The 25,408-nt window shown below is 41.2% G+C and overlaps 1 protein-coding gene across 2 annotated transcripts in view; it reads left to right on the forward strand.

The window, feature by feature from the left end:
* ADCY1 (adenylate cyclase 1) overlaps positions 1-25,408 on the forward strand; it is a 154,294-nt gene that overhangs the window by 21,570 nt on the left and 107,316 nt on the right. For both annotated transcript variants that reach the window (XR_005103897.1, XM_037385341.1), the window contains exon 2: positions 18,658-18,807. Coding sequence is in view for 1 of the 2 variants with exons in the window: in XM_037385341.1 (XP_037241238.1) it covers positions 18,658-18,807 (150 nt within the window). In the remaining variant the exon portion in view is untranslated. The remainder of the gene's footprint in view (positions 1-18,657; positions 18,808-25,408) is intronic.

A 25,408-nucleotide genomic window follows, 5' to 3' on the forward strand; every position in this document is an offset into this window, starting at 1 on the left:
TATCCAAACAGGAGGGAAACAGGTTTATTTATGCATTCCATGATTAAGAACTGAACTTTATTCCCTAATCCAGAGTAAATTTACCACCATAGCTCCAGTGACTTTAGCTTATATCATCTGAAAAAATCAATCCCCTGATGTTTTTTGCTTTCTTAATTCTGTGTTTGATTGCAACTGTTTATCAAATATACCCAGAATACGTTTACCATCATTGAATTAGTACTCCTAAAATGTTTTAAAAGAGGCATTTTAAGACTTTCCTCATGGCCATCATTTCTCAGTAACAGGCATACTATAGTTTGCTATGATGAGCTCCTACACAGAGGAGAAAGAAAGGTGTGATCAGACAGAATCAAACAGATAAGTGCTGTCTGTGTTACCAGGAGAGATGGTGACTGGGCTATCATGGGGTTGCAACTGCACGGCTTAGATTTTTGTTCTTAATCACACTGATGAGCACAAGCAATACAGCATCAGGGCCCAGGGATTTCCAGAGCACTAGCAATCACTGGAGACAAAGCATATGAGAAGTGCATGCTAAGTTTTCCTGCTAAGAAGTCTGACAAAGCTGTGGGAGCTGGAGTTCTGGATGAGCTAAGTCAATATGAAGATGTTTTCTTTGGCTCTGCTTAAAAGCAGCATTATGGCCTGTGTCCTTCTGAAAGGAAAAGGTTTCCTAAGCCGTATTGTAGGAAAGACAACATGGCATGTAGGTTATCTTAAAATAGAGACTGTTTCTTAGTCACCTCCCACTCAGCTGTTGAGAGTATGTGGCACCACCCCTCGTATTAGTAACCCATATGAAAATGCCCTGCAGGGAAGTAAAGTCAGAAGGAAGGGTCAGGCAGAGCTTAATCAGACAGGCAAATCAACCCCCCAAAACCTTCCACTCTTCTTTCTCCAATACCTCTTTAGCACTTTTGTCCAGAAATGTAGATTTAATAAAATAAATTAAGAATATCTCCCAGCAAAGACATGCATCAGGTTTTTATCAAACTGGGTGGCATGTTAGTGATGAGACCTACTCAGGTCTCATCACTAAACTGGTCAGTAAATGTAAAGACACCTAAACATAAATGTGTAAAGGTGTCCTCTGCTTACTCTTAGGAGGGCTAAATATCCCTTTAGAAATAATTTAAGGTATGGTAGTGTGTCACAGCAGTCTCCAAACTAGCCGGCTGCAACAAAGTCTTTTACCACCTCACACCAACATACTCTTCATGCTAATCCCTCTGCTGCCTTTTCCTCATCCAGGGCATGCTCCCTTTTCTCTCTGCTTCTTCATCCTCTCTTCCTTGGCTGCTCTCTCTTCATTGGCTGCCCAGCCTCTTAACAGAACCAGCCACAGCTGCACCATATCTACATCAGCCAACCCACCACCCCTGAAGCCAGCCCACAGCTGTATATTATCAATGCTAATTAACCCAGCTTCATTCTTCTACAGTAGTTACTATAATATATATTGGAAAAAAATATATATGTAAAACAGAAAGATGATCCCCGCCTCTTCCCAAATAAATGTCCTATTATTGTGCTTGACAGTAAACAGTAAATATTAAGGCACTGAAGCAGGACAGCAAACTACCATAATAAATCATATCATCAATGCATCCATGCTGCCTTAAGGTAGGTATACGTACATTTAGAAAAAAGCTGATTTCAGCAAAGGTAGGGAACTCTTCCCATCTGTTCAAAAGCTTCCTGTTTCATCTGGAAATAATTCTTTCTGCCTTTATAGCCAGTCACTGTGACACCATGTCCCTTACCTTCCTCTGAAGGTCTGCTTGTGGTCGTGAGCACTCCAGCAGAGCGCTTTTGAGTCCTGCTGAAGGGTTTGCTGCTTGTGTATGTCTCTGGCACTGATCTGTTCCAGGAAAATAGTTTCTCTGCATGGCTCGAGGAATGGTCACAGCTGCCTGTCATAAATACAGAGATTTATACCACAGATAGTGAGGCCAAACAGAGTGTAAAAGGATCACAGCGGAGAGAGGGAAAGCTGAGCTCAGACTGGGAGTGGCGTAAGGGAAGCATCCGAGAAATCGGATGCATTCGAGGAGGATTGCAGCACTCTGCTGTTTTTCTGCTTGGGGTGAAGGGAGCCTCACCTCAGGTGCTTACTCTGTGTACAACAGCAAGGGAGATCTTTACTCCTCTCTTACAGAAGGGGACTCTGTGCTTTCTGTGTGTGCCTATGTAGCTACACTCTGGATACATGTCTGAAGATCTAGACTTTCGTATCACTGTTATCTTCGTGGAGATTATGGTCAAGAATATGGTACATTTAATTATCAAAACACCTCTTATTTTATGGCCTGTTACCCACATACAAGTTTACACTTGCTTCACCGTGCCTAGTGCCTGGGGCATGTTCAGTGATGTTCTCAATAGAGCTTTTTCGTAGAGATTTACTACAACAGCCTATGCTGTTGATAGCAGGTTTTGGAAATTGCTTCCCACTCCTTTTTTTTTTATTTCTCTTTTCCCCTTTTCAGAGTGGGATGATCTCTCAGTAAAGTTAATTCAGGCCCCTAAATTATTTCAGGCTGTGGGAAACCATGCACTGTGATCCACAAGGGTAACAAAAATTAGATGCAGTTATAGTTCTGTGTATCTAATAGTAAGAAATTAGTGATAACCTGGCCTGTAATCATCATATAGTTACCATGCGCTGGCCATTCAGTCCAGGCATTAAAATGAGCTGGCATCCCCCTTGCAGGGAATGGTACCAGGAATTCACTGGTGCTGGTACCAGCAGGGAGAGCAGGGCAGAGCGTGACTGCAGATCCGTGATGCCAGGTCGCTTGCCACAGTTGTTGCTGCCCCTCAGGTGGAGGTCAGTGGTGGGGCAGATACTGTCTGTGCCCTGCAGTGGCTCATCTTCAGGGACTACCAAACCAGCTCGTATTTTCAATGTGCTGGGAACTTCCACTTTTTTGCACTGTGGATTGTATTCTGTTCAAATTTCCAAATCCTTGGAAGGACCAGCACCTCAGCATGGCAAAATCAAACTGGAGAGTGCACTGCAGGCAATGCTGCAGTGCTGCTCTCTTTCTCCTGACTAGAAATCCTCTAGTTACCGTTGTTAGAAGCAAGGGTAGAACTTAAGAGTCACAGTTCATTTGAGTGGGTCCATAGTTGCTGTACAAAAATTGGACCTTATTTAATGATAAGTAGATCACAAATCACTTGGCAATAGGTAAATCTTTGAGTAACTTTTTAAAGCTGAAATGCCTGAAAATTGTAAAATCACATTACTCCTCGTTCTAGTTTGGCAAATACTGCCCTTATTCTACCCATTTTTTTAATAGTAAGGAAGCATGTTGATGAAAATGTTAAATCCCTGTTGTAAACATTTAGATCCTTTCTGATAATTAATGCCATCTGCATTTGGGAGGTGGGAGCTTTGCATGTGTGTTTCCAGGAAGGTGGGAGTCCTTTGCAGGAGTGGGAAAGCATGATGTACACTCGCAGAGTTACATGTGTCCATATTGCTGTGTGGGCTGCCTGAGCACTTATTTAGAAAAACAAATAAAGCATGTCAGGGGTATTTTGTATGGAATTACATCAGAGCGTTAGCATCTCTTGCTCACTTGCAAAGCTGTGAAACGTTGACTCTATGAAGTATGAAGTGAGAGTGGGCAACATGGCGGGGTGGCATAATAATTTGGGTTGAGTTGTAATTAGAAGTAACCAAGTTGTAATTAGAAGTAACCAAGAGCTATTGTGTTGATGTGCTATATTTTATATGTTTTGACTTGATGATAATATTTGGCTTTTTCAGCTGTTCCAAATTGGAATTAGGAACATATACGTGTAAATATTATATATATGCATATATAAAGCATACACATAGAACATATACAGATGTTGCATACATATATATACACACACGCACACAAACGTGTATCATTTTCCAATGGATGATTTTGGAAATAAGTTTAAATTTAAAACTCCTTTAAGTAGGTTAAGATATTCCAGTTATCTCATCAGTGGCATACAGTCACTGACCTACATTTGTGAGAAAATAATTTTTCTGAAAATGCTGTTCTAACTTTAAAAGGATCATTAATGGAACATATCTGGCATCCTCATTTGCATTTGAGATAACTCAGAATTATTAATTAGCATGTTATACCCAGGCAAACATCTCATTTCTGCAGAGAAGTATCTAGGCCTTTACAGCTTGAAAGGAGATAACCAAAACCAACCATGTAACAGGGGATAACTGTACGGGATGAAAGGGATTTGCTCTCCTATGGATTTCCTACTGTGCTATTTCGAATCTCTCAACAGGGTTATAGGGCTAGACTAATTTCTTTCTCCGTGACCTATTTTTGGGTTTGTTCCTGGTCCTTTGCTGTGTAGTGTCTGACAGTGGAGATTTGGGATTCTTTCATATATTTGTATTCATATACAATATACATATATATTTGTATATATACATGAAGTATCTCCACAGTGAAAACGTCAGCTTGGCTGTACAAAGCACTGTGAGACCAAACCTGTTTATTTTCAGAGCCGGTGTTTCGCACCTCTCTGTTACACAGTGCTTGGTATGGTGACACACAGGCAGGGAAGTGTGGAGCTGCCTGGTGTGCATCAACCACTACTCGCACCACCAGATGGGCCAAGGTCCCTTTCCCTTATCCCGTTGCTCTGTCAATGGCTTCTCTTTTAGGTGATGACAACAAAAGGGACCTTACATTTTTCCACAGATTATTCTTCCAACTTAATTACTGTGCAGAGAGCATGGCATGCCGCTGTTCCCCGCAACTGCTTGTGAGAGCCTGGGGAGTGCTCTGCCTGGCACTGCTTCAGCCTGTCCCACTGGTGGTTCGGGTTGGCTCATGTTTTTCCCACTCACTGTAACTGTTGAGCAGAGGCTGTGCAACAGGAAAACCAAATGGGATGACCTGTCACTTGAGCTGCTAGGTCCGTTCAGTCGGTTCAGTCCTCAGTGCCGCGATGGCTGTGTCCTTCTTGGAAGCCAGGGTGCAGAAACCGTCTCATGCCATCTCATGAGTCCAATGCATTATTGTGGTCTGCATAGAGGCAAAAATACAAAGTTCTTGCATGTGTTGTATTTCATCGTAGGCCCCATCAACTACTTTTAAATGCACATGACAAAATAATAGCTTGTGCAGTAGTTTTCATGTCACAGCTGGTGGGCTTGACATCAGCTTTCTTCAGTGGTTCCAACCCAGGCTCCGTCTCATCTGAATTCCTCACCAGGTTTGGCAGAGTGACATTGCAGGGCAAAAATTTCCAGAGCAAACTGCTGTTTGACAAAGAAGGCCAGAGGTGTGGAAAAAAGTGTGTTGGGTTTTTTTTTTATTATTATTATTGTATTTTTTTTAATAAAAGGAGTTGTGCAGCAGTTAAATTAAATATTGCTGAATTGGAACTACATGGCATATCTTTGCAAGAGACATTTGATATTTTACTCCTCTCCTGGGATGCTTATTTAAATAAAAAGTGTTATCAGAATACTGCACAATACTTATAACCTTCACCAACTGCTGAATTTGTTGATTTTGAGCTTTGATTTTTTGTGAAGAATTATTCCACCTGGAAACTATGGGGTTGGCTGTTTCACATCATAACTCCTCACATGGCCTCTGGTGGGTGCGCAGTTGTTCACTAGGTACTGCAGTTACCTGGTTCTTCCCTTGGCCTTCAGTTCTGCTAGTTGTAGGAAGTTATGGCTGACTTGCCTTGTTTCCTCTCCAGCTGCTACCAATACCGTTTCCATCATCTGTACTGGATGGTTGATTTGTGGTTCTTGGATTTTTGGTTACTTGATTAGGTTTTTCAAATTAGCACTAGCTAACAGGCAGTATTGCTCTTGTCTGTCTCTCTTAAAAAGTAGGCAGGCTGTCTACTGCTTGCCTGCCCATCTATGCTTAAAGCACAGCCATGAACATTTCTTTGTTTGCAGCTGTCTCTTCTACTTCTTTACTTGTGGCTTTGTGACTACAGCCTTGATGGCAGTCTCTGTGGGATTCAAATACTTGTGTCTGTAATTTGTGCACTTGTAATTATTTTTTTTTTTTCACTGCAGCTGTAAATATCATCATGATAGTATGGCCCACCTTAGTTAGAATGGCACTAGACTTTTCAATAATGGTATGAAAAATTTAGAGGCTTTATGACAAATTAAAATATTACCTGGTCACTTTATTTCTACTTTGAGCCCAAGCATCATCTCCCTTGTAACCCAGTAATGATTTCCTCTGCTCTCTCCGATTCTGTTTCTCCCTGCAGCTGTCCTTAGCCTAAGTGATCTTTTCTTATGTCACCTGCAAAGGATGTGTACTCTTGAAATTTGTGATATTCCACCTCATCAAAACTCCCCAGTTCTTACTTTCCTTTTGACCCATTTTTTTATTTCTGTGAAGTTCACCCTGCCTGCAAAAACTATCCTGTTCCAAAACTACTGATTCAACACCTCCATTTTTTAAGGGTCTTCACTGAACTTCTGATGTCAGTTCAACTGTCAAGTACCCTGTGATGCAGTGTATGATGCCATGTTCTTTTAAGAAGTATTTCAGATTACTTCACTGAGGGAATTGGGATCAGATCATTGGTATTTAGTCCTGAAGGCAGGAGAACTATCCCTAACGAATCTGTGTAAGTCAGGATCTCTTACAAAAGGGTTTGTGAACAACTAAGGTGGATACTTCATCAGTGTTTGGGGCAGTCACCTAAGAGACTCAGTACATCAGAACATGGCCAAGAACATTTCTGAAGGACTTGACATATTTTTTTATAATTTTACTTCATTGTTGTTATCTTCACATCAGAAACATACATAAAAAGTGCAACGATGATAACAGTAAAGCAAAATTCATTAGCATAATGAAATGTATATAGTTCTTTACAGAGTCACAAAAATGAATATAATAATATTATGCTGTTGTTTGCAAGAATGTGTGTTTCACATCTGTTTTTATTCTTAAGTACGGAAAGGGGAAAAAAAGGAGAAAAATGGAGGAATTGGAGTGTTCTGTGAAATTATGTTTTCTTACTTACATTTCTGGCCTAAAAAAATTCTAAGTATCTGTCCAGTTATTATGAAGCTTTAATTCAATGCCACATGTCTTTTAAAAATCCCCTCTTACAGACTTGCAGTTTCCAGGATTGTTTCTGACATCATCCTATAATGATTTAGGAGCTACTGACTTCAGGAGACTACTATTAACAGGAGATATTAGAAAAACATTGAAATTATTGACAGGTTATTGAATGAATAGGTGATTAATATTTTAATCTTTTTGCAGGTAGCAAAGCTTTGCCCTGGAGTAATAAGTGTCTGCCAGAGTTTTGTGTGTATTGTGGCTTGCTTGTGTACGTACAGTATAACCAACAGTGCTATATTTGCTTTTATTGTGAGACCCTTTTACACACATCTGTGTTTAGGGTGATTCAGCATGTATCTCCGTGATGTAAGTCCCATCTTTCCCCTATCTTTTCCTGTACCTGTGCACTGAGGGGGGTGGGTGGGGAGGGGGGTGGGGAGGGGAGAAAAAACCTGAACCTCTTGTCTGCATTCTGGTGATGCATCCAGTGCCTTAAAGACCAGAGATTTCAGTGGAAAGGGTTCGGTCCGCAGGACCAAGGTAGAGCTGATCCAAAGTTACCTCTCCCAACCTCTCTGCATCCTGAGCGCCACCTCTTTCCAGCTGCAAGTCCACACCTGTTGGGCATTTTTCTTGCTGTTGTAGATGTAGTTAAACACAGTCCTTGACTTATCTTGCATCTTTGGGTCAAACAAAGCATGCAGAGCCTGCGCCAGAAGAAAGGAAAAATACAGCAGCATTGAAGAGTACGTGTCCTATTCCACACTTGTTATTTCTTCATTTCCTTGTGAGAAAGAGAGTGCAGTCAGCAAACCCTTAAGAGGGGACTTGTGTACAGTTAAGAAAGATATAATATGACATAATATGACATATTACAGTAGTTGCAATTGTCTTTTACTATTTTTTTTTACAAGAGAACAGCTTGCTTTGGGGCTTAGCATATTGTATCCTATCTCATTTGTTTTGAAGCAGAATAAGAAATTACTGATGTATTTTGTTTTCCTCTGTACTTTTCAGAATTCTCAATAACTCAGTTAAATCCCACTCTTGTCTTTTCCACAGCATAAAATTCTGCTGTTTGCAATCTCTTTCCATGTACATGGAAATAGCACCATTTCTCTTAAGACTGCACATTCTTAATTTGATGGACAGCCTTAAGCCAACCAGAACTGACAAGACATCCAGTGCAGGAAGTAGACCTACCAGACTGTAGGAAGGAGAGCAGAGCCTTCATTGTTTGAATGAAAGTTGGGATGAGTTTTTGAGTATTTTGGTAGGTATAGGAGCAAAAATAAAAAAACAACCTGGGAAGGTATCTCATTCACAATTCAAAGAATAAGCCCTACAGTTAATCTCTTTCATTCTAATAAAAAAAAAACAAAACCAAAACAAAACAAACTCCTTTCTAATGAGGCAGAACAAAATATGACACAGGGGTGGAGGGAAGAAAAAAATTTAGACAGTCCTCAAGATCGTGCTAAATTTCCTTGAAATTTGGCATCATATCTGTAATTCTAGCCTGCTTGTTATGCTTTCAGTCATCTATTCTGCTCAGAGTATGCATGTTTCAGTTCCAGTTTTTATCATTATTTTCCTTCTTTCTTTTTTTTCATTTTACCTTTACCCCCATTTATTCATACTCTTCCAAAAACATACTTGATTTATGTCTTGTTAGCTCTTACACTCCTCCAGGTTTGTGATTTAATACTTTGACTTATTTCTGCAGTTCAGCTCAGTGTTTTTAAATGCTTGCATTCACAATATTGTGAATTTTTTCCAAAATCTTTTTTTTTTTCATTCAAATTATGTTACATTAAAACAGAACCAGAAAACTTACACGCAACAAGAAGGTCGTATAACACAAGAAGTTATTAGTCATGTGCTCTCGTGATACGCCTTTAAAAGCATCCTATTGCTCAAAAAATTGGCATATTGTTCTTTCAAAGGTCCTGATCCAGCAGGGAGCTTTGCATGAATCAGTTTGGAACACTACCCAAATTTTCAACCATGGAGTCATACCTTCATTTTTTAGCATGCTCCAGACTATTTTTAGTCATACAGTATAGAGATTCTAACACTTGATTTTTCAGATCACTAATTGAAAATGAGTAGAGTTTGGTCCTTTAGTCCTAAATCTTTAGAATTTCGACATCTTCTCTAGAAATCATTGATGGATGAATTAAGTTGTTAAATTGAATCATTAAAGGTATATCCTCTTGTTTTCCTAATAAGTCTCTTGAGCGAAAATGTGACCAGAAATATTTTTTAAACTCTTCCATCAATTTCTTTTTTGATCAGTTGCCTAGCTGCATACTGTATAGCTGGTTTCTCTTTGCAAAAATAATCTTCAAAGCTGAACAAGAAAATAGCTAGCATTCTTCTCTTCTGCTTAAATTGCTCCTTTGCAACTCCGACAGTATTAAAGCTCTCAAGCGCCAGCAACTGACAGAAGATACCATAGCTTAAGTGACCCTGCAGAGTAAAAATCTTATTATCTGCAGAGACAGCTCTTGCAAGTTGTAAAGCACAATAGAAGAAAAGTAAACTCTGTGTAATAGAACATGGTTGCCTCTAGGCAAACACTTTCATCTTTTCAGGATATTTGACCAGAAGTGACATCATTCACCAGCTGCTTCAAATATCTGCATGGGGAGGAAAAATAGGGAGAAGAGATACAAGGGGACATTTGTCAGGTCTAGCAGGTGATCCTTCTGGTGGCAAGGGAAACCGGCCGAGATGGGTTTAGTCCTGATGCAGTCATGTTTTCACTTGGTGGCACACAGCCAGCCAGAGCCTCAGCATATGCACTTTTTCCTCTCTTCATCTCTGGCAGCCCTCATTCATCTGGAAAAGGACCAGGTGCTTCGGCAGCGAGTGAGAACCAAGGCCTCACAGTTTGGTCATTCAATTTAATTTGCAGGTGACTCATTAGAATGCTTCTGTATCTTTCTTGACGTTTTCAGGGCAAACTTTTTTTAGTGGCATAAAACAAATATGAGGTCCTGGGCTTGATATGAAAAATGTTTACCTGACACTGCTTGGGTCACCAAAAATGACTTGAATTTGCTATGCAAGACCTTGAGTAACGCATTTCAGCATGATTTCCTAACAATGAGTTCTTTACAGTGTGATATTTGGGCAGCTACTTGACCTCAAGTTGTGTTTATTTTCTCATCTGTGATACGCCTGTGATGACACCTAACTGACATACACTGACTTGGGAACCTGGCTGTATTCACGGCTGTCTCCCAGATCTTGACAAAGTCCACTGAAGCTGAATTCAAAAAAGGCACTTAGAGGTTTGAAGGATGAATGTTGCATTTCCCAGGTTTTATGCACCCAGCCTTCCAGGAGCCAAATTCAAGCTGCCTTTGTAGCAGCCCATGTACAGCACAGGAGAGTGCCATTTCAGCTTCAAATAGATGGCACAGTGTCAGTGCAGCATGTATCATAAGCCCTAGGGACAGCACTTCGTCTCCAGCAGCACAGTTCCTAGACTTGGGAAGATCAAGCCTGAGCCACTAGAGAACAGAACCAGGACCTGGCACATCCTGCTTTGTCACCAGCCCCATCACTGGCAGGCAGAGTGAGCCCTCTGCTCCAGCACTGTTTATTGTTAAAGCTTTGTAGAGTGCTTTTGAGTTTTTACAGAAAACACTTTGGCAACTAAACTAAAGCTGACGAGTGAGAGGTCCTGAGTGAAAAGCTGGAAGCGCGTTCCAGCTGCCAGGAGGTGCAAGAGCTCAGCTCATAGCGATCAGTCTTCAGTAAGGCAGGTCCCTAAGAGGCACGCTGCGGAGCACGTTTCAGGGGCACCATCACACCATCCCATCAGAGCTTGAAACCGCAGCCAGTTCCCTCAGCCGGCGGCACACACTGGGCTGCAAAAGGAGCGTGGCTGGAAGCCTGGGAAGGAAGCTGTCCCTCCCCAACTGGGCATCTTCCTCCTGTGTTGTTAACAGGAGAAATCTGAAAATGTGGCACCCATTGCAGAACTGGAGCCATGACCTCATTTTGTGCCTGCAAAGCCTAAGAGCTGTACGCAGGTAAGAAATGTTTTCTGTCTACAGCAGCCAGGCACTGGGCTGGGACCGCTATGGGCTGTTTCTTGACCATGCACAGGACTCAAATGAAGAACCATTGTATTTAAGATCTGAAGGTCCAGTCATCTAGCAACTATAGTCCCACTACAGGTTTCAGAGAAGCTTGGATTGTGTATTGCCGCAAGTCTTTATTTTTATGTATTCAATTACTGCTGCTTAAAAAAAAAAATATTAAGGTGTTCAGATGGATTCTTGTGGGTTATCAAGTACTTGAAAGGAACCACGTGTTGCATACAGCAAATGCAAACTAATTTTGAACAGATTGCTGTAGCGGGCTCTGATTGCAAAACACAGTATTATACTAACTAATAGGAAAAGGGGAGAAAGCTGCAGATTTTTGGTTGATGTAGAACATCTTCAGGGGCTGATCACGTAGTCAAGCAAGGAAATAACATGCACAAATAAATAAAAATATTGGCCACATTTTCTACAGAAATTATTTCAAGTTGCTTTGGTAGTATATTCCAAATCTTTCATGATAGATGGCAGCTATTCTTAATGCTTGGGAACAATCGCAATGTCCAAAAGCCCCCCAACCCTAACAACCCACCCAGCAAGCACAGACCTGAGGGCTTATTATTTCTATGATGACTTATGCTGCACCGTGAAGGAATGCAACAGCTAAATCAGGAAAGAAATATATTATCCTGTGCCTCTTGGCACAAAGAAATTTGTGGAATGTGACATGTAAGCAAGTTAGCAAGAATATTTTGACTTTTTTCTGGGTAGCTCATTGTATCAGCTTTCCACAGGTGGAAGGGACTGAGACCATACTGTTACATTTAAGGTACGTGTTCTGCTGTGAACCTGTTACACACTCTGGAGTGCAGTACCGTAATATAGCAGCAAGAGAAAGCTACCGCTGAGATATCATATCTCTCATATCTTATCTGAGAGACATTCATAGCCTCTCCTATAATGAAAAACGATGGACATCCACCGGTCCTTTTGGGTGCCTAGACTTGAGTGATTAGTATGGATGACTGGGAAATTATTCTTCACATTTTGCTTCACATGTAATACCCTTCAGATATTCTCTTCTGTCTGGAATACCCCCAGCACTTCTGTGGGCTTTGGATAGAGTTTGGCTTATGTAAAAGTAACCTCCAACTATCTATCTGTAAGGTCTGGTTTGATATATAGAAAGATAGATGATACTAACCTCAGCTGGGCTTAATAGATACAAATATGAAACCAAGAGAAATAATTGATGTTGTTCTCATACTGTCAAGAACCAACTCACAAATGTGTATCAGTATGCAGACACGATGTATACAAACAGACTTAGGACAGAGATAAATCAGGACATTTTCTTATTTCTTTTTTGAATTTCTGAAGTGCAAAAGCCCAATGCTGTACTTGGCAAGTTTCAAACGTTACTGTTGCAGTTGTACCAACCATTTCCAATAGAATACTGCTACGTGTTTAGGTCTTACTTTTCCGCACCCCTATTTCCCCCTCCCCCCCAAAAAAAAAAAAAATAAAAAAATACAGCTTTTATGAAGTTATTCATTACTTGGAATGGTTTGAAGTGATTGAGAAGCTAGGCTTGAAGGTATTCCAGCCTGGATGCTGCTTGCAGTATTTTCCATCCGGTCCTTTATTTCTTATTTCTAAAATTTCATGTATCAGTGCTCTGTTGCATATTATCTATAAGTCCTCTGTCTGGTATTTTTCCTATTCCCTAAAAATCAGGTGCCTTTTTTTTAATTTTTAAAAAATGCAGATAAGAACAAAAGTGCTTGCATGTCAGTCTTCTTTCTGTCTTCCTAACAAAACATTAAAAAAAAACCAAACAAACCTAAAAGTCTTGGTACATGAAAGTTAGTTGTGCATATTTCCAAGTTGAAAGGACATATCCTTCAGAGAAAGATGCAACAAATGAACTTTTTTACCACTGGGGAGCTCGATGTCTCTCAGTGACTCTGCTTTTGCAGAGGGCATTTTTTAGAAAAACTTTATGGCATGTATTTTAAACAGCAGTTATAAATTGTGTGTTGTACTTTGGTCAAATAGGTATGCAAACAAGGGGAGAGACACAGAGTGGATTTCTGCAATTACACATTGTGCCTGTACACTTCAAAAGACCTGCCTGTGGTTAATGGACATAGCATCCTAGCTATCCTAACTGGCTTCGCTTGTATGGTTATAGACACCCCAATGCTACTGTCTTTTCCTCAACAGGGACATCTGCTCTCATTCAACATATTATCACTGAAATAACCAGTCGCAGTTATTAGTTATTAGTTATTAATGAAATAATTAATCCCGTTAGACTATGCTGTAGATTCAGGAGGGATGTGAAGGAAGACAGAAACCACAGATGATAGCACAGCAGAACAGTATTTTCTTAGTATATGGCGTAAACCAGTCAGGACAAAACCTAGGAAAAATAAGAGAGGGATGTTTACTCAAAGGTTATAGAATCCGGAGAAAATCTGTTTTGCTGCCTTCTCGGGTAGGAGGGTGTGCTTTTTGGGACAGTCAGGAACTAAGGAGAAGTTCTCTGCTATTGTGTTATGCCATTTTGGTGAACGGAGGGAGCAGCTGCAGTAATTAAGTGTTCTCGAAAAGCTGCAAAATGAGTTGGTTAAGTGGATTACTAGACTTGACAAAACCATGTCAGAATCAAGAGGCAATTGTGCATTCTCTGCTATGCAGTCTTGTGCTCTAATGGTAACATTTTCCGTACAAGGAAAAAGGGAAACTATTTTTGTTTAAACTTGTAAAAGGTCTTGTTTGTGGTATCAACAGTTTGCATAAATGGCCCAGTCTCACCTTGCTCTTCAAGAGTTTTAATGGTGGAAGCACTGGCTCGTTTTAGGAAGCTGTTCATGGCTCTTTCTGTAGAGGCGTGCCTCACAATAGACATTCCTAGTTTACAATAATGCATCTCATTTCCATATCTCAAAGTATTCTGCATAACAGGAACAACAATTACAAGGCACAGAAATTACTTGCAGTAAAATTCAATTAACAGAGAACACTGGAAGTAGAATTCAGGCCTGCTATACCTCTGGTCTTCACAGGTAGCTGAGGGTTAAGACATACAAGTCCATTGTCTTTTCTGGAAATGTTAGCCTTTACCTGGAAATCCTGGCTGTATTTCCTACATAATTCCACTCTTTTCTAAGTCACGGGATATCACAAGAACTCACGTTGATGAAAATAAATCAAATATTGATATTAGCCACTGAATTATAATCCTGGGAGTGCTAACTTTTGAAATCCCTGTCTCCTGAAGATTTCTTCTCTGGTAATTTATATTTCTCATTTGGTCTACTTCAGTTGGGTATTTCAATATCCATCCACATGAATGCCGCTTTGTAGAGAAGTCCTTGGGTGATCCAGAAGTCATTTACACCTTTGTGAAACAGCCACATTTTTCTATGAGACAATATTGCGGGAAACCCAGAAATTGACTCTACAATGAAAACCAGACCCAGGTTTGAAATATCTGCTGTTCACCTGGTAGGAAAATTGGTCTGCTGAATAAGCGAAGTCCTTTCAAAAGACAAAAAATGGCACTTAGAAGAATTTTTCACCTTTTCTTTTGAGAGAGAGCAAGTGCATGCATGAATGCACACATGAGGATTCTTGCTTTGAAGGAAAAAGAAGTGCGGAATAAATCCTATCTGGAATAGAGAGAAAAGTTTCAAGCAACTCTTTGAAGAGTCTCTCAAACAATCGCAGGAGACATTCAAGAAGTGGGAGATAATTCTGTGTGGGGGAGAAAAAGAAGTTGAATTGAACTCTCAAGACCTGTGTATGTGGGTGCATGTTACATGCTTCTTCCCTCCGGAATTATTTGCTCACTCCTTGATGGGTGTTAACTTGAGAGTCAATGGAGAAAAAGACAGGAGGGACAGAAATCTGGTGGAACTACCTGCTGGAGCTGCCAATGCCTCTTCACTGACAGAACTAGACAAGACAGATGACAAGAACTAGCTCTCTGTGCTGGAAATCTGCCTTTGGCAACACCCTCTAGAGCGAGCACAAGGAACCATGCCTGAGTTCATCCAGTGATAGAAAGTGTGCCCTGCTAAGGACTAGAGAAGCTTAAAGCTCAGGAGGTTGGTGCTGATGTGCAGCAGGTATTCAGAATGCACAATACAAGATTCACTGATAACAATAAATAAATTTTTTAAAAAAAAAAAAGGGCTTTCATGAGCCTGATGCCCTTTTTATATTCTGGCTGATCTGTAATCTCATAATGGAATGAGAGAATAGCATCGTTTGAAAGAGGTTGCAACATAAAAATGTCTTTGAGTCACTTTGTGTTGCATTAAGTAAATTGGTTGTTTGGTAGTTCTGTAAATAGAAGGTGATGGTGAAACCTGAAGAGCACTCCTTGTTACTAAGCAGTAGTATAGGGAATAATGTTGGAGGAATGTTTTAAATTCCTTGATATTTCAGCAGTTCTGGATGCCTCAGGACCTCTCCAAAGATCCTTAGTTTTAACAGCAAGTCTCTTAGTCTTTCCTGGAGTTATGGCATGTAATGTGTGTAAGTTATATGTGTAGGTATGTGTGTATATATAGAGGTATATATTTACATATTAAAATGAAAGGGAGTAGGAAATGGCATGCATTTGAGAAATCTAGAGAGAGAGATGGATGCAGTTTGCAGTTGGAGAAAAAGTAGTAATTAAGCAGAAAACGGGTCGTGAAGGGAAGGAACTCTTACCTCAGGAGACAGCCTGCCCTACTTTCTTTTCTCACATTTTGAAATCTATGAATCTTTTACTTGCTTTATCACTTTTCCTGATTCCCTGCAGGCCAGAGCTGACAGCTAAGCCTCTGTTTCATCTTAAACTGTTCAAAGCGTGTCAGAAAATGACTTACCCTGCTGAGTCTGAAAGTGGCTGCATGATTGCAGGAACCCACCTACTGGTTACCCCCAGTCCAGGTGATCACTGTTGCTTGAGGGAAATTGTAATGATAGTCCCAGAACAGCTGGCAGATTGTTAGAATATATGGTCTTTTACTGCTTACAGTTGAAGACCAGAAACTGAGTTAACTCTTTTTTTTTTTTTTTTTTATATATATATATATATATCCTCTCTAGAAGTAATTATTTATGTCTTGGGCTGGTTTAATTTCCCCCCTTGTGTTATTAACAGCTGTTCTGTATATGGACAGGGTCAAGCAGTTGCACTGCCCATAACTGTCTTGACTGTTTATTCTGTGGACTCTCTCTCTGCCTTTGAGTACAGCTTTTACAAATCCTTTCTATTTTTATTCCATTGCGCTTCTAAGAATTACCTTTAAAATACACTGTTGTCACTATACTTCAGCATGATAAAATGCAGGGATAAGGTGAGTGCGGCCACATTCATGTCTCTGAAAGTCAGATTCTACTGGCATTTCTACAGTAATTTCATTTCAGTAGGCTTTGACTTGTGCTGAAAATTCATATACCTCAAACAGTTCTCTGTGACAAAGCAAAATAAAGCAGGATAGGAATTGCAGACTGTTTAGGCTCAGCCTGTATCATGAAATAATATGCTTGTGTACTGCTTTTCATCTTCAGAGTTTTACCAGCTATATTATCTCTGAGAAGTGACGTGTAAGTAACTGGTGTATAAGATTCTTACGTTGAAATGCATCTGTGATGACACCTGACGCAACGTTTTGCAGTTCTAAGGAGGAAGCCGTAACACCATTTATCACTAGTGGTAGCTCTTGTGAGATAACTGTTTCCTTTTTGGGTATCTGAGGAGAAATAAAACACTAGTGCTAGGCACAGCTCCCCTTACTGTCACAGAGTATCTTGATTTTGTGCAGGTGAGACTGTAGGGAAGTCGTTGATGTCCTGATAACTTATAACCACCAGGTACGAAGGTAAAAGTTAGAGGACTTGTGGATCCATGAAGCTCTGGAGTGCCCACCTAGAATTAATTTTGCAGTTCTCCCCACTGTACTGAGATGTAGGAGGTGGAGATGTACCCTGCCATGAGTTACACATACCAGAAACTTCCTTCTTGTTTTTGTAGGGTGAAACATTTCCCAAGGCTCTCCAAAATCAGCAGGGAGTTTCTGGATGTCATTTTGGATCTCTGCTTACCATATTGGCTGAATTCAAGCCCTTAACCCTAGTCCCATTAGTCAGCAAGGAGTCTCTACAACAATGTCAATGGTTTTATGTTTCTTAAGATTTGATTGTGTTGTTGGCACAGCTGGAGTCACCATGCAGTGCAAACAAGGGCAGTGGTCTCCAATTTACAGTGGCAGATCATGCAACAGTAGAGATGTACTACCTTGAAACATATACCTTGAATTAAGAAATAAATGTCAGCTATATGGTCTTTATAAACTATTTTATGTGCATAGGAATTTAATAGGAATTGTTACTTGCTGTAGTGTCTGTCTTTGCCCTTATTATTACCAGCTTGGCCAATTTATGTGCCAGCTGATTTCTGAAATTTTAGGATTTCTGAGTCCCGCGAATCCATATCATGGTGGGTGCTGTGGTAGTAATTAGAGTAAATAAGGAGATTAAGACCGAAAAGATATTGGGTAAACAGGCCTTATTACCTCCTTTCTAAACAAACACTGCATTGCACTGTGAAATTTACTACCTGAAGACGTTTCACACATCAGAGATGTGGCAAGAAACTTGGACAGGATTATCTTAGATAGAGGGGTTGTGTGCAAACCCCTCTTGAGTTATTGTGTTAGTTAACTATCTTTATTACATATTGAAAAATCATTAAAAAAAACCCAGAAGGGCAGTTGGGTCATTTATGTGTCCTTCACCGAAGCACTGTTCACAGAAGTAATTCCAAACTAATTCATTGCTTCTGCTTGTAGCATTGCAGAGGGGCTTGGTTTATGCCAAGGGCCATCACTTGAAGGCACTCAGCACCTTCTGAGAGGTCTGCTGCAGGACAGCATCAATGATATTTTGGATGATTTCTCAGAAAAATATGGTATATCACATTATAGATATGGGAAGAGAAGCAAATTTTCCAGTTGTAATCTGCACAATATAAAAGCTGGGGGCACCCAGGCACACGTTTGTTTTAGTAGATTTTGGCAGTGCCTTGCTTCTCCACTATTAAAAAAGGGACAATATCCCTGCTTTATGAAGGCCTAGGAGAATAATGTTGGTCTTCTGGGCATCTTGTAACAGAACAAATGCTGAAGATACTGCTTTCCTTATTAGATGGACAGATCTGTCAATGGGCTGATGGAGGAACCGATGCTGAATGAAATTGATAAGCTACAGATCATTGTAAGAGAAATTAACTTTCATAGGTGCGGAGTTCTGTATTATGCAGTGTTACTAGCCCGGATGTGTGGTAGCTGCTATAATGATTTCCCTGCTTGACTAACGAGGCAGAATTTTTAAAGACTGTGCTTTTCCTTTTTTTTTTCTTCATTTTTTTTTTTTTTTGTAATTTTGCTGAGTAGAAATGTAACATAAAAATCTGTATTTTAAAATATTCATTTATTTTTCTTTCTTTCTTACAGCTTGTGGCCAATGCAATCCTTTTTGTCAGTGTAAATTTGTATGGGGTCTTTGTGAGGATTTTGACAGAAAGGGCTCAGAGGAAGGCATTCCTTCAGGCGAGGAACTGCATTGAGGACAGGCTGAGGCTGGAGGATGAAAATGAAAAACAGGTCAGTTTCTAAGCCTTACTACTTTTTCTCTCTTTCTTCTAAGATGGCTGTAGTTACGTGAACCACAAGTCAGGGCATTGCTGCCCAGAGTGCGACAAGGCACGTGTGCATTTCCATTGCGAAGGGAGGGTGCTGCCTGCCCCACTTGCTGCAGCTCTTCCTCCCCAGTGCATGCACACTCTTCATCTGCCGCGCACAGAAGGTGCAGGCTGGCCCCACGGCTGCTGACAGCTCGAGCACCAGAGAGGATGTATGTTAGGGCTAAGGCAAAGCTAACATGCTATTGCAATCTAGGATCCTGGGGGTGTTCTGCATGGATGTTTTTGGGTGGGTGTTAGATACGCTGTAAATACTTCTGGCTGTGTGTTGTAACTTGTTTGCATTCATGACACTCATAAACAAAAGTCAACATTTTGGGGGCAGGGGACTGCACTGACACACATGAATAACTGTGGTATAACTGTGATCTATTCTTTTTCTCAAAAGCCACCTTAGTAGTTTGATGGTGTATTTCACACAGTTTTATCAATCAATCTTCAATCAATCAATCTTCCAAACAGATTTGGAAACAATGAGAAAACTTGCTATATTGTGGAGCTTGCTGTTGTTACTTACAGGTCTGAATCCTAAACCTTCCAAGATGTGTTCATACGTAAGGTTTGGACTACATTTTACTTTCTGTCTAGGTGGTAAAAGACGGCCACACTGGAATACATAGGTGTAACTCCATTGACTGCTGTGGAATGATGGTAACTTACGTCAATAAAGGACTTCAGTGGTTCTCAAACCTTGCTATACAAGATGTTGGTGTCCTCAAAGCTTGTGTACCTCACACACTTTTACTCACCTTCCTTTGCAGTTTCTCTAGCAAGTCTATTCCTATGCGTGAAATAATGTGGGTCCTTAAGCACTTTCTGTTACGAATTCAGTGAATGCATTTTCGTGACCTGAATGTACTCTGGAGTAAGTAGGCATCTTCTTTGAATGACTGTGTATCTTTGCTGGCTGTGTAAAAATGGTATTAGGATCAAGGCCGTTAGGTTTGATTCTGGTCTTTTGCAATCCAAAGCTGCAAATTTTCAAAGGCATAATTGTGCCATGAGTGAATTTTTGTGGGATCTAGGCAACCCTGCCATTTGTGCCTTTGAAAACCCACTTCTGGGATCCAGTATGAAAATAATATAGATTTTTTTGTGTTTCTCTTGTTAACACGTTAGCAATCTGTCTTATTTTATAATTTATCCATGCATGTCTAAACCCAAGAAACCCAAACCATCACACATAGGTACCATTATGGTTGACAGTATACCTAGAGAATCCTGCACATGTTTTTCCAGTGCAGTATAGAGGTCAGTGAAGAGAATACACTTTTCTCCTGCACATGTGAAATTAACTTTATGCAACACAGTACAAAACTCAATGCAGTGGTTAAGTATGCTAATTACCTGTCAAAAGTACCACCAAAATCCTTGCTGTGGCTGCTCTCACACTACGTCAGTATACTTCTAAAACCAGGGCGAGAATTAAGATGTGATTACAAGCTACAGAATTATTCTGCAGTTGCTGTGGCATAACTTAGCCGAAGTTTCCAGCTGGCAACACTCAAGAATGTTTGAGAGGAAAAGAGATGTTACTGACCTAGTTCAATTTTTGTGATCATTCCTTTTGTTCCCTGAAGTACCAACATTACATGTTAAAAAGAATGGAATTTTTTCTTCAGACTTTCTTGTTTCATTTGAACGCTCTAACCTAAATACTATAGCCCTTTCACATTGAGAACTGTAATCCAAAATGCTAAAACCTTTCCCTGATATTTCTGTGCAAGTCTCTAGCGGGAAAGGAAAGAACATACTCTTGGCTTTTGAACATACACAGCCTTCTGGAGTTAAAGTGTTGACTGTGTGAGACAGATGCCACAGCTGCAACTGTAAGTGAGATTTCTTCCTCTGTGCCCTACTTACAAGTGAATCTCCTCATATGGGATGCATTTGTAGTAACGGTCTCACCTGATAATTTTGATAAATCTATTTTTATGAGCAAAGGCAAAGATCTCATGTTGTAGCATTTTTGGAGTCGTCATGGAGGAATCTGCAGGCAGGCTTTAGGAGTGTTGCTGGGGAGTAAGGGAGCAGACGGACTCTGTTTATTTTGAAAGTCAGTTTAATGTTCATCCTACTCTCTGTTCTCTGTGGTTACAACAAATAACTGGCCTCGACGGTTGCATCGTTCGTTATGTGGCTGAATGTTAGCCTGCAATCCCAGGGTTACACCAAAACCCAAGTTTTAGACCATGAGCAAATAGTTACAATCATTCACTTGGGATAAGCTGCTTCCCTTGTTGTCTACGAATCTCAGCAGTAAGACCATCCTCTGCAGAGCGAGAATAAATATTGTGAGGTGGTGGGTCCTGTTCCCTGGAGCTGCGCTTGTTCAGATCATCCTTTGCCCATGCAACAAGCAAGGCGTTGTCACCCTGCTCCCTGGAGGGCTCCCAGCGGTAGCTGTCCCTACCCATCCTGAGAGCAGCCTCCAGGCAGCTTCACCCCTTCCCAAGCAAGCCAGAAAGGAGCAAGCAGGGAGGATGGGGAATGGGGGATCCGTTCAGTGTAGAGAAAGTAGCAATCTGCTGCTGCTGGAGGCTGCTCGCCATCTGATGCAGAGGGGAAACCAGTAAGGAAGCTGTGGCTCTCCAGATATCAATTCTCCATGTGGTGGCTCCTGAAGTGGTGCTCAAGGAAGCAGTAGCATTCTGACTCCGAGCCTGTCTAAATCTGAAGTGCAACCGGACCCCTGTGTTTATAGCCACCCATTTTCTGAGTCTCTCTTCCAGTGTGTGTATAGTTTTGTCCTCATAGTTTTGTGATGGGGAATTTCACTCTAATTGCACACTCTGTGAAACAGAGCTTCCTTTTATTTGTCATAGACTTGTTGTCTGATGACTTGATTGGGTTCCCTCCAGCTCTTATTTCTGTGATAAATTATGAGTAATCATTCTACAGTAACCTTTTCTATGCTACTCTCAGTGCTGTAGACACATCTCATAACCCTGTTCATCTCTTTCCAAGCTGAAGAATTGCAGCTTGTTGATTCTCCTGATGGAAGCTGTTTCCTACCCCAATCTTGCTGACTTTGTAACAAATCTTACTTACGTTTCCCCCGGCCCTGCCAACAATAAGAATATTTTAATGCGTATTCATGCATTGGGTTTGGAGATAAAGCATATAGTTTCCATCAGTGAAATGCACTTGCTGCAGCACAGGCTGATGTGAAAATTGCTTGCTGTTTTCATATGAGGAAGGCTGGAAGAATGTTTGACTTCATGCAAACCTCTAAAGCCCACAAAACCAGCTTAGATATCATCACTGGTCTTTAATTGCATAAGTACCTGCAAATATATTTACAAAACAAAGACAATCTTTCAAGCAGCTTGTTTAGGTTTTTCCTTCCCTCCTAAACGTGACTTTTGTACATGCTCACAATTAGAATGTGATGGTGGGAGAACAACTGGAGAACGGCAAAGTCCAGAATGGTGTATTGGCTATCTTAGAACCTATTTGTGAATTCATATTTAGTCTGTCACTCAAACCACTGGTTTTGAAGGATATATTTAGGGGTGGCACCCGTCTTTCATGAAATAGTCGTGTACTCCACTACAATGCATGAAGTTTATTACATGCTTTAACGTGAGAAGCTGAAGGAGGCACTAAAAACGACAGGGAACTGGGAGGCACCGGGCTGAGACAGCCAGCTCTGTGGCTAGATTCGGTGCCAGAAGCATGGCACTCCAGGTAGCCTGATCGGTTTTGCTGAGAGGTAGGGTTGTTCCCTTTGCTGGTACAACACCATGCTGCTGCACTGCTGCTGGTTCTGGGAGACAAACAAGCACCTTGGTGTTGCTCCATCCTGTGCTACTGTACCTCTTCACCAGAGTGTTTGAAACTAGTGAAATTCTCTTTATGCAATGCTGAATTGTGCATATAAATGTCTGCATGTATATGTGTATGCCTTCCAAGTGTCTGCTGCATTTTAGGGCAGTATCCTTAACATTGCATATATAGTAGTTGGGACATGGCTGAGATTTGATTAATAACTATCTATGGAAAATGAACTTTTGTCAGCAAAAGATACCACGAGTCTCAGTGCAGAATACTTTGAACTGCTGCTTAGGATGTTTTGGGTTCCTATTCTCTGCTGAGTTGAAGATCCCCCTTCAAAACAATTCAGTCTAGATATTACACGTTTTGGATATGTGTACTACCTCCTGTACCTTTGGGTAAAAGGATGACACCCGCAGCAACTTTCCGATGGTTTTATTCCATTATGTTTGATTTCAAGCATTTATGAAAAAAGGGAAAAAAAAGAATTTGAATAAAGCAGACCATGTTGGACTTTCATTTGGGTTGTTTTTTTTTTTCTTCCAGTTCAGCAGCCAAACTGAAGAATTAGTTATTTGCACAGCCTCAGGCAGAAGTAATTTCTAGGGTGCCTAACAGCATGCTTATCAATGCATAATCAGGTTCTCTTCATGTTTCCCATACTTTTTATTCTCAGGATCTTGCATCTTTTCTCATTGCAATGCCGAAGAAAACATGAACTCTATCATTAAAACACAGGCCGTGTTTCCATAATCATTCACGCTGGCTCTGTGCATCAGCAAATTGCCCTGCAGCAAAAATTTCATCTGGATCATGTGTAGGCAGAAAAAACATGTTCTTGTCAAATTATCTAGTGTGCAACAGGGAGTTGATCCTGATTTTACACATCTTGCAGCACGAGCGTTGATAACCTGATCCCCCCAAAAAACTAGCTGATACAATCTTTGTAAAACATAGGTGAACTAACTAATTTTAGCTGACAGGGTGAACCTGCACCATATTAGTACTATATTCTGTCTTACAAGGAGGCTTAAAATTGAATGTATTGTGTCATCAAATCACAACCTTACACAGGAAAGTCCACCTTCAAATAGCTGGTTTTTTCTTTTCTAGGGTCAGGGAGAAGGGAAAATTTGGAGCATTGCAGGCTCTAGGTTTGAACTGCTGGGCTTCACGCCCACCCATGCAGGCTGGCCAGCAGTGCCTCTTACCCAGATAGCAGCAGCAGCAGCACAGATGGGAGCTAGACCTGCTCTTTGCTTCGTTTGCCACCTTTGGCTGCTTAGATCCTTACACAGAGCTGAGCTGACCTGTTGACTCCCTTTATGCAGCTGCACAGCACCACTGGTCGATCTTCCACCTTGTTCAGTTGCAGAGGCAAGTTTCTCCCTCCCACACAGCAATAATTGCCCAGACACTTTCCAGCTACTAGCATCTGTTAGACCCCAGTCATACAATAGTCATGCAAGTGTTTATCCTTCATACAGCAGATAATAAATCTGAGGGTACTCAAGTTAATTGCAGAGCTCCAGGTGGAAGGCTTCAGCTTCCACCTGAAACCATTAGGAACCACTTGTTATCCCTTGCAAGGCAGGGTATAGCAAACAAATACATGTGTTCTGATTTTACAGCTCTGTTGCACCTCTCTCTATGCAGAATAAGCCTCTCATGTGAAAGTGGTTAGTGCTAGAACCTGTGTTGTTTGGCATGCTGTTGGGGTTCTTCTTACCTAACTCTGGCTAAGTGAAAGTGAGGCTTGTAATCTAACCTTTTAATTTATAGGCAGTAATCCTTAGTAGACACATGCAAGGGTAGTTCATCCCTTCTATCCTGGACACCTTGCTGAAGACGCGTTTTTTCCCTGGGAGTGGTTACCAGGGGGACACATAAGCTCAGCTGTGTGATTAAAGAGAGGTGCCTTGCAACTGGACCTGAAATGTCAGAGCGCAGAAACTCAGTAATGCACAAAAAACCCACACAGTTGTAAATCGTACAAAGTACCTGCATTTTAATTGCATTATAATTGCATTACTCTACCCACATGCCTTTAATTTGCAAAATTAAATCATAGGAAAATCTATAGAAGTCTTTTTAAAGACACATTTAAAACAGGAGGCCAGATCAGCTCTGTAACAATTTGGTTTAACTTCATTTCATCCCCTGAAAGCTTCCTGATGTTAGCAAGTGTCGTAGTTTAACCCCAGCTGGCAAGAAAGCCCCACACAGCCACTCACTCACTCCCCCCAGGGGGATGGGGGAGAGAATCAGGGGAGTAAAAATTAGAAAAATCGTGGGTTGAGGTAAAAACAGGTTAATGGGTAAAGCAGGAGCCGCGCACACAGCACGGCAAAAGGGGGGGTTCACCCACCACCTCCCATGGGCACGAGGGGCTCAGCCCCCCTCCTGGCAGCAGGGCTCCCGCATGCCCAGCGGGGGCTTGGGAAGGCAAACGCCATCACTCTGAATGTCCCCCCCTTCCCTCTTCTTCCCCCAGCTTTGTGCTGAGCATGGTGTCCTATGCAACAGACCCTATGCATGGGTCTGCTGGGGGCAGCTGTCCCAGCCGTGCCCCTCCCAGCCCCTTGTGCCCCCCAGCCTGCTCGCTGCGGGTGGGGTGAGAGGCAGAACAGCCCTCGGCTCTGTGCAGGCACCCTCAGCAGTAATGAAAACATCTCTGCGTTATCAACGCTGTTCCCAGCACAGATCCAAAACATAGCCCCATACTA

This window comes from Falco rusticolus, chromosome 4 (assembly GCF_015220075.1).
Source record: "Falco rusticolus isolate bFalRus1 chromosome 4, bFalRus1.pri, whole genome shotgun sequence".
Taxonomy (NCBI): domain Eukaryota; kingdom Metazoa; phylum Chordata; class Aves; order Falconiformes; family Falconidae; genus Falco; species Falco rusticolus.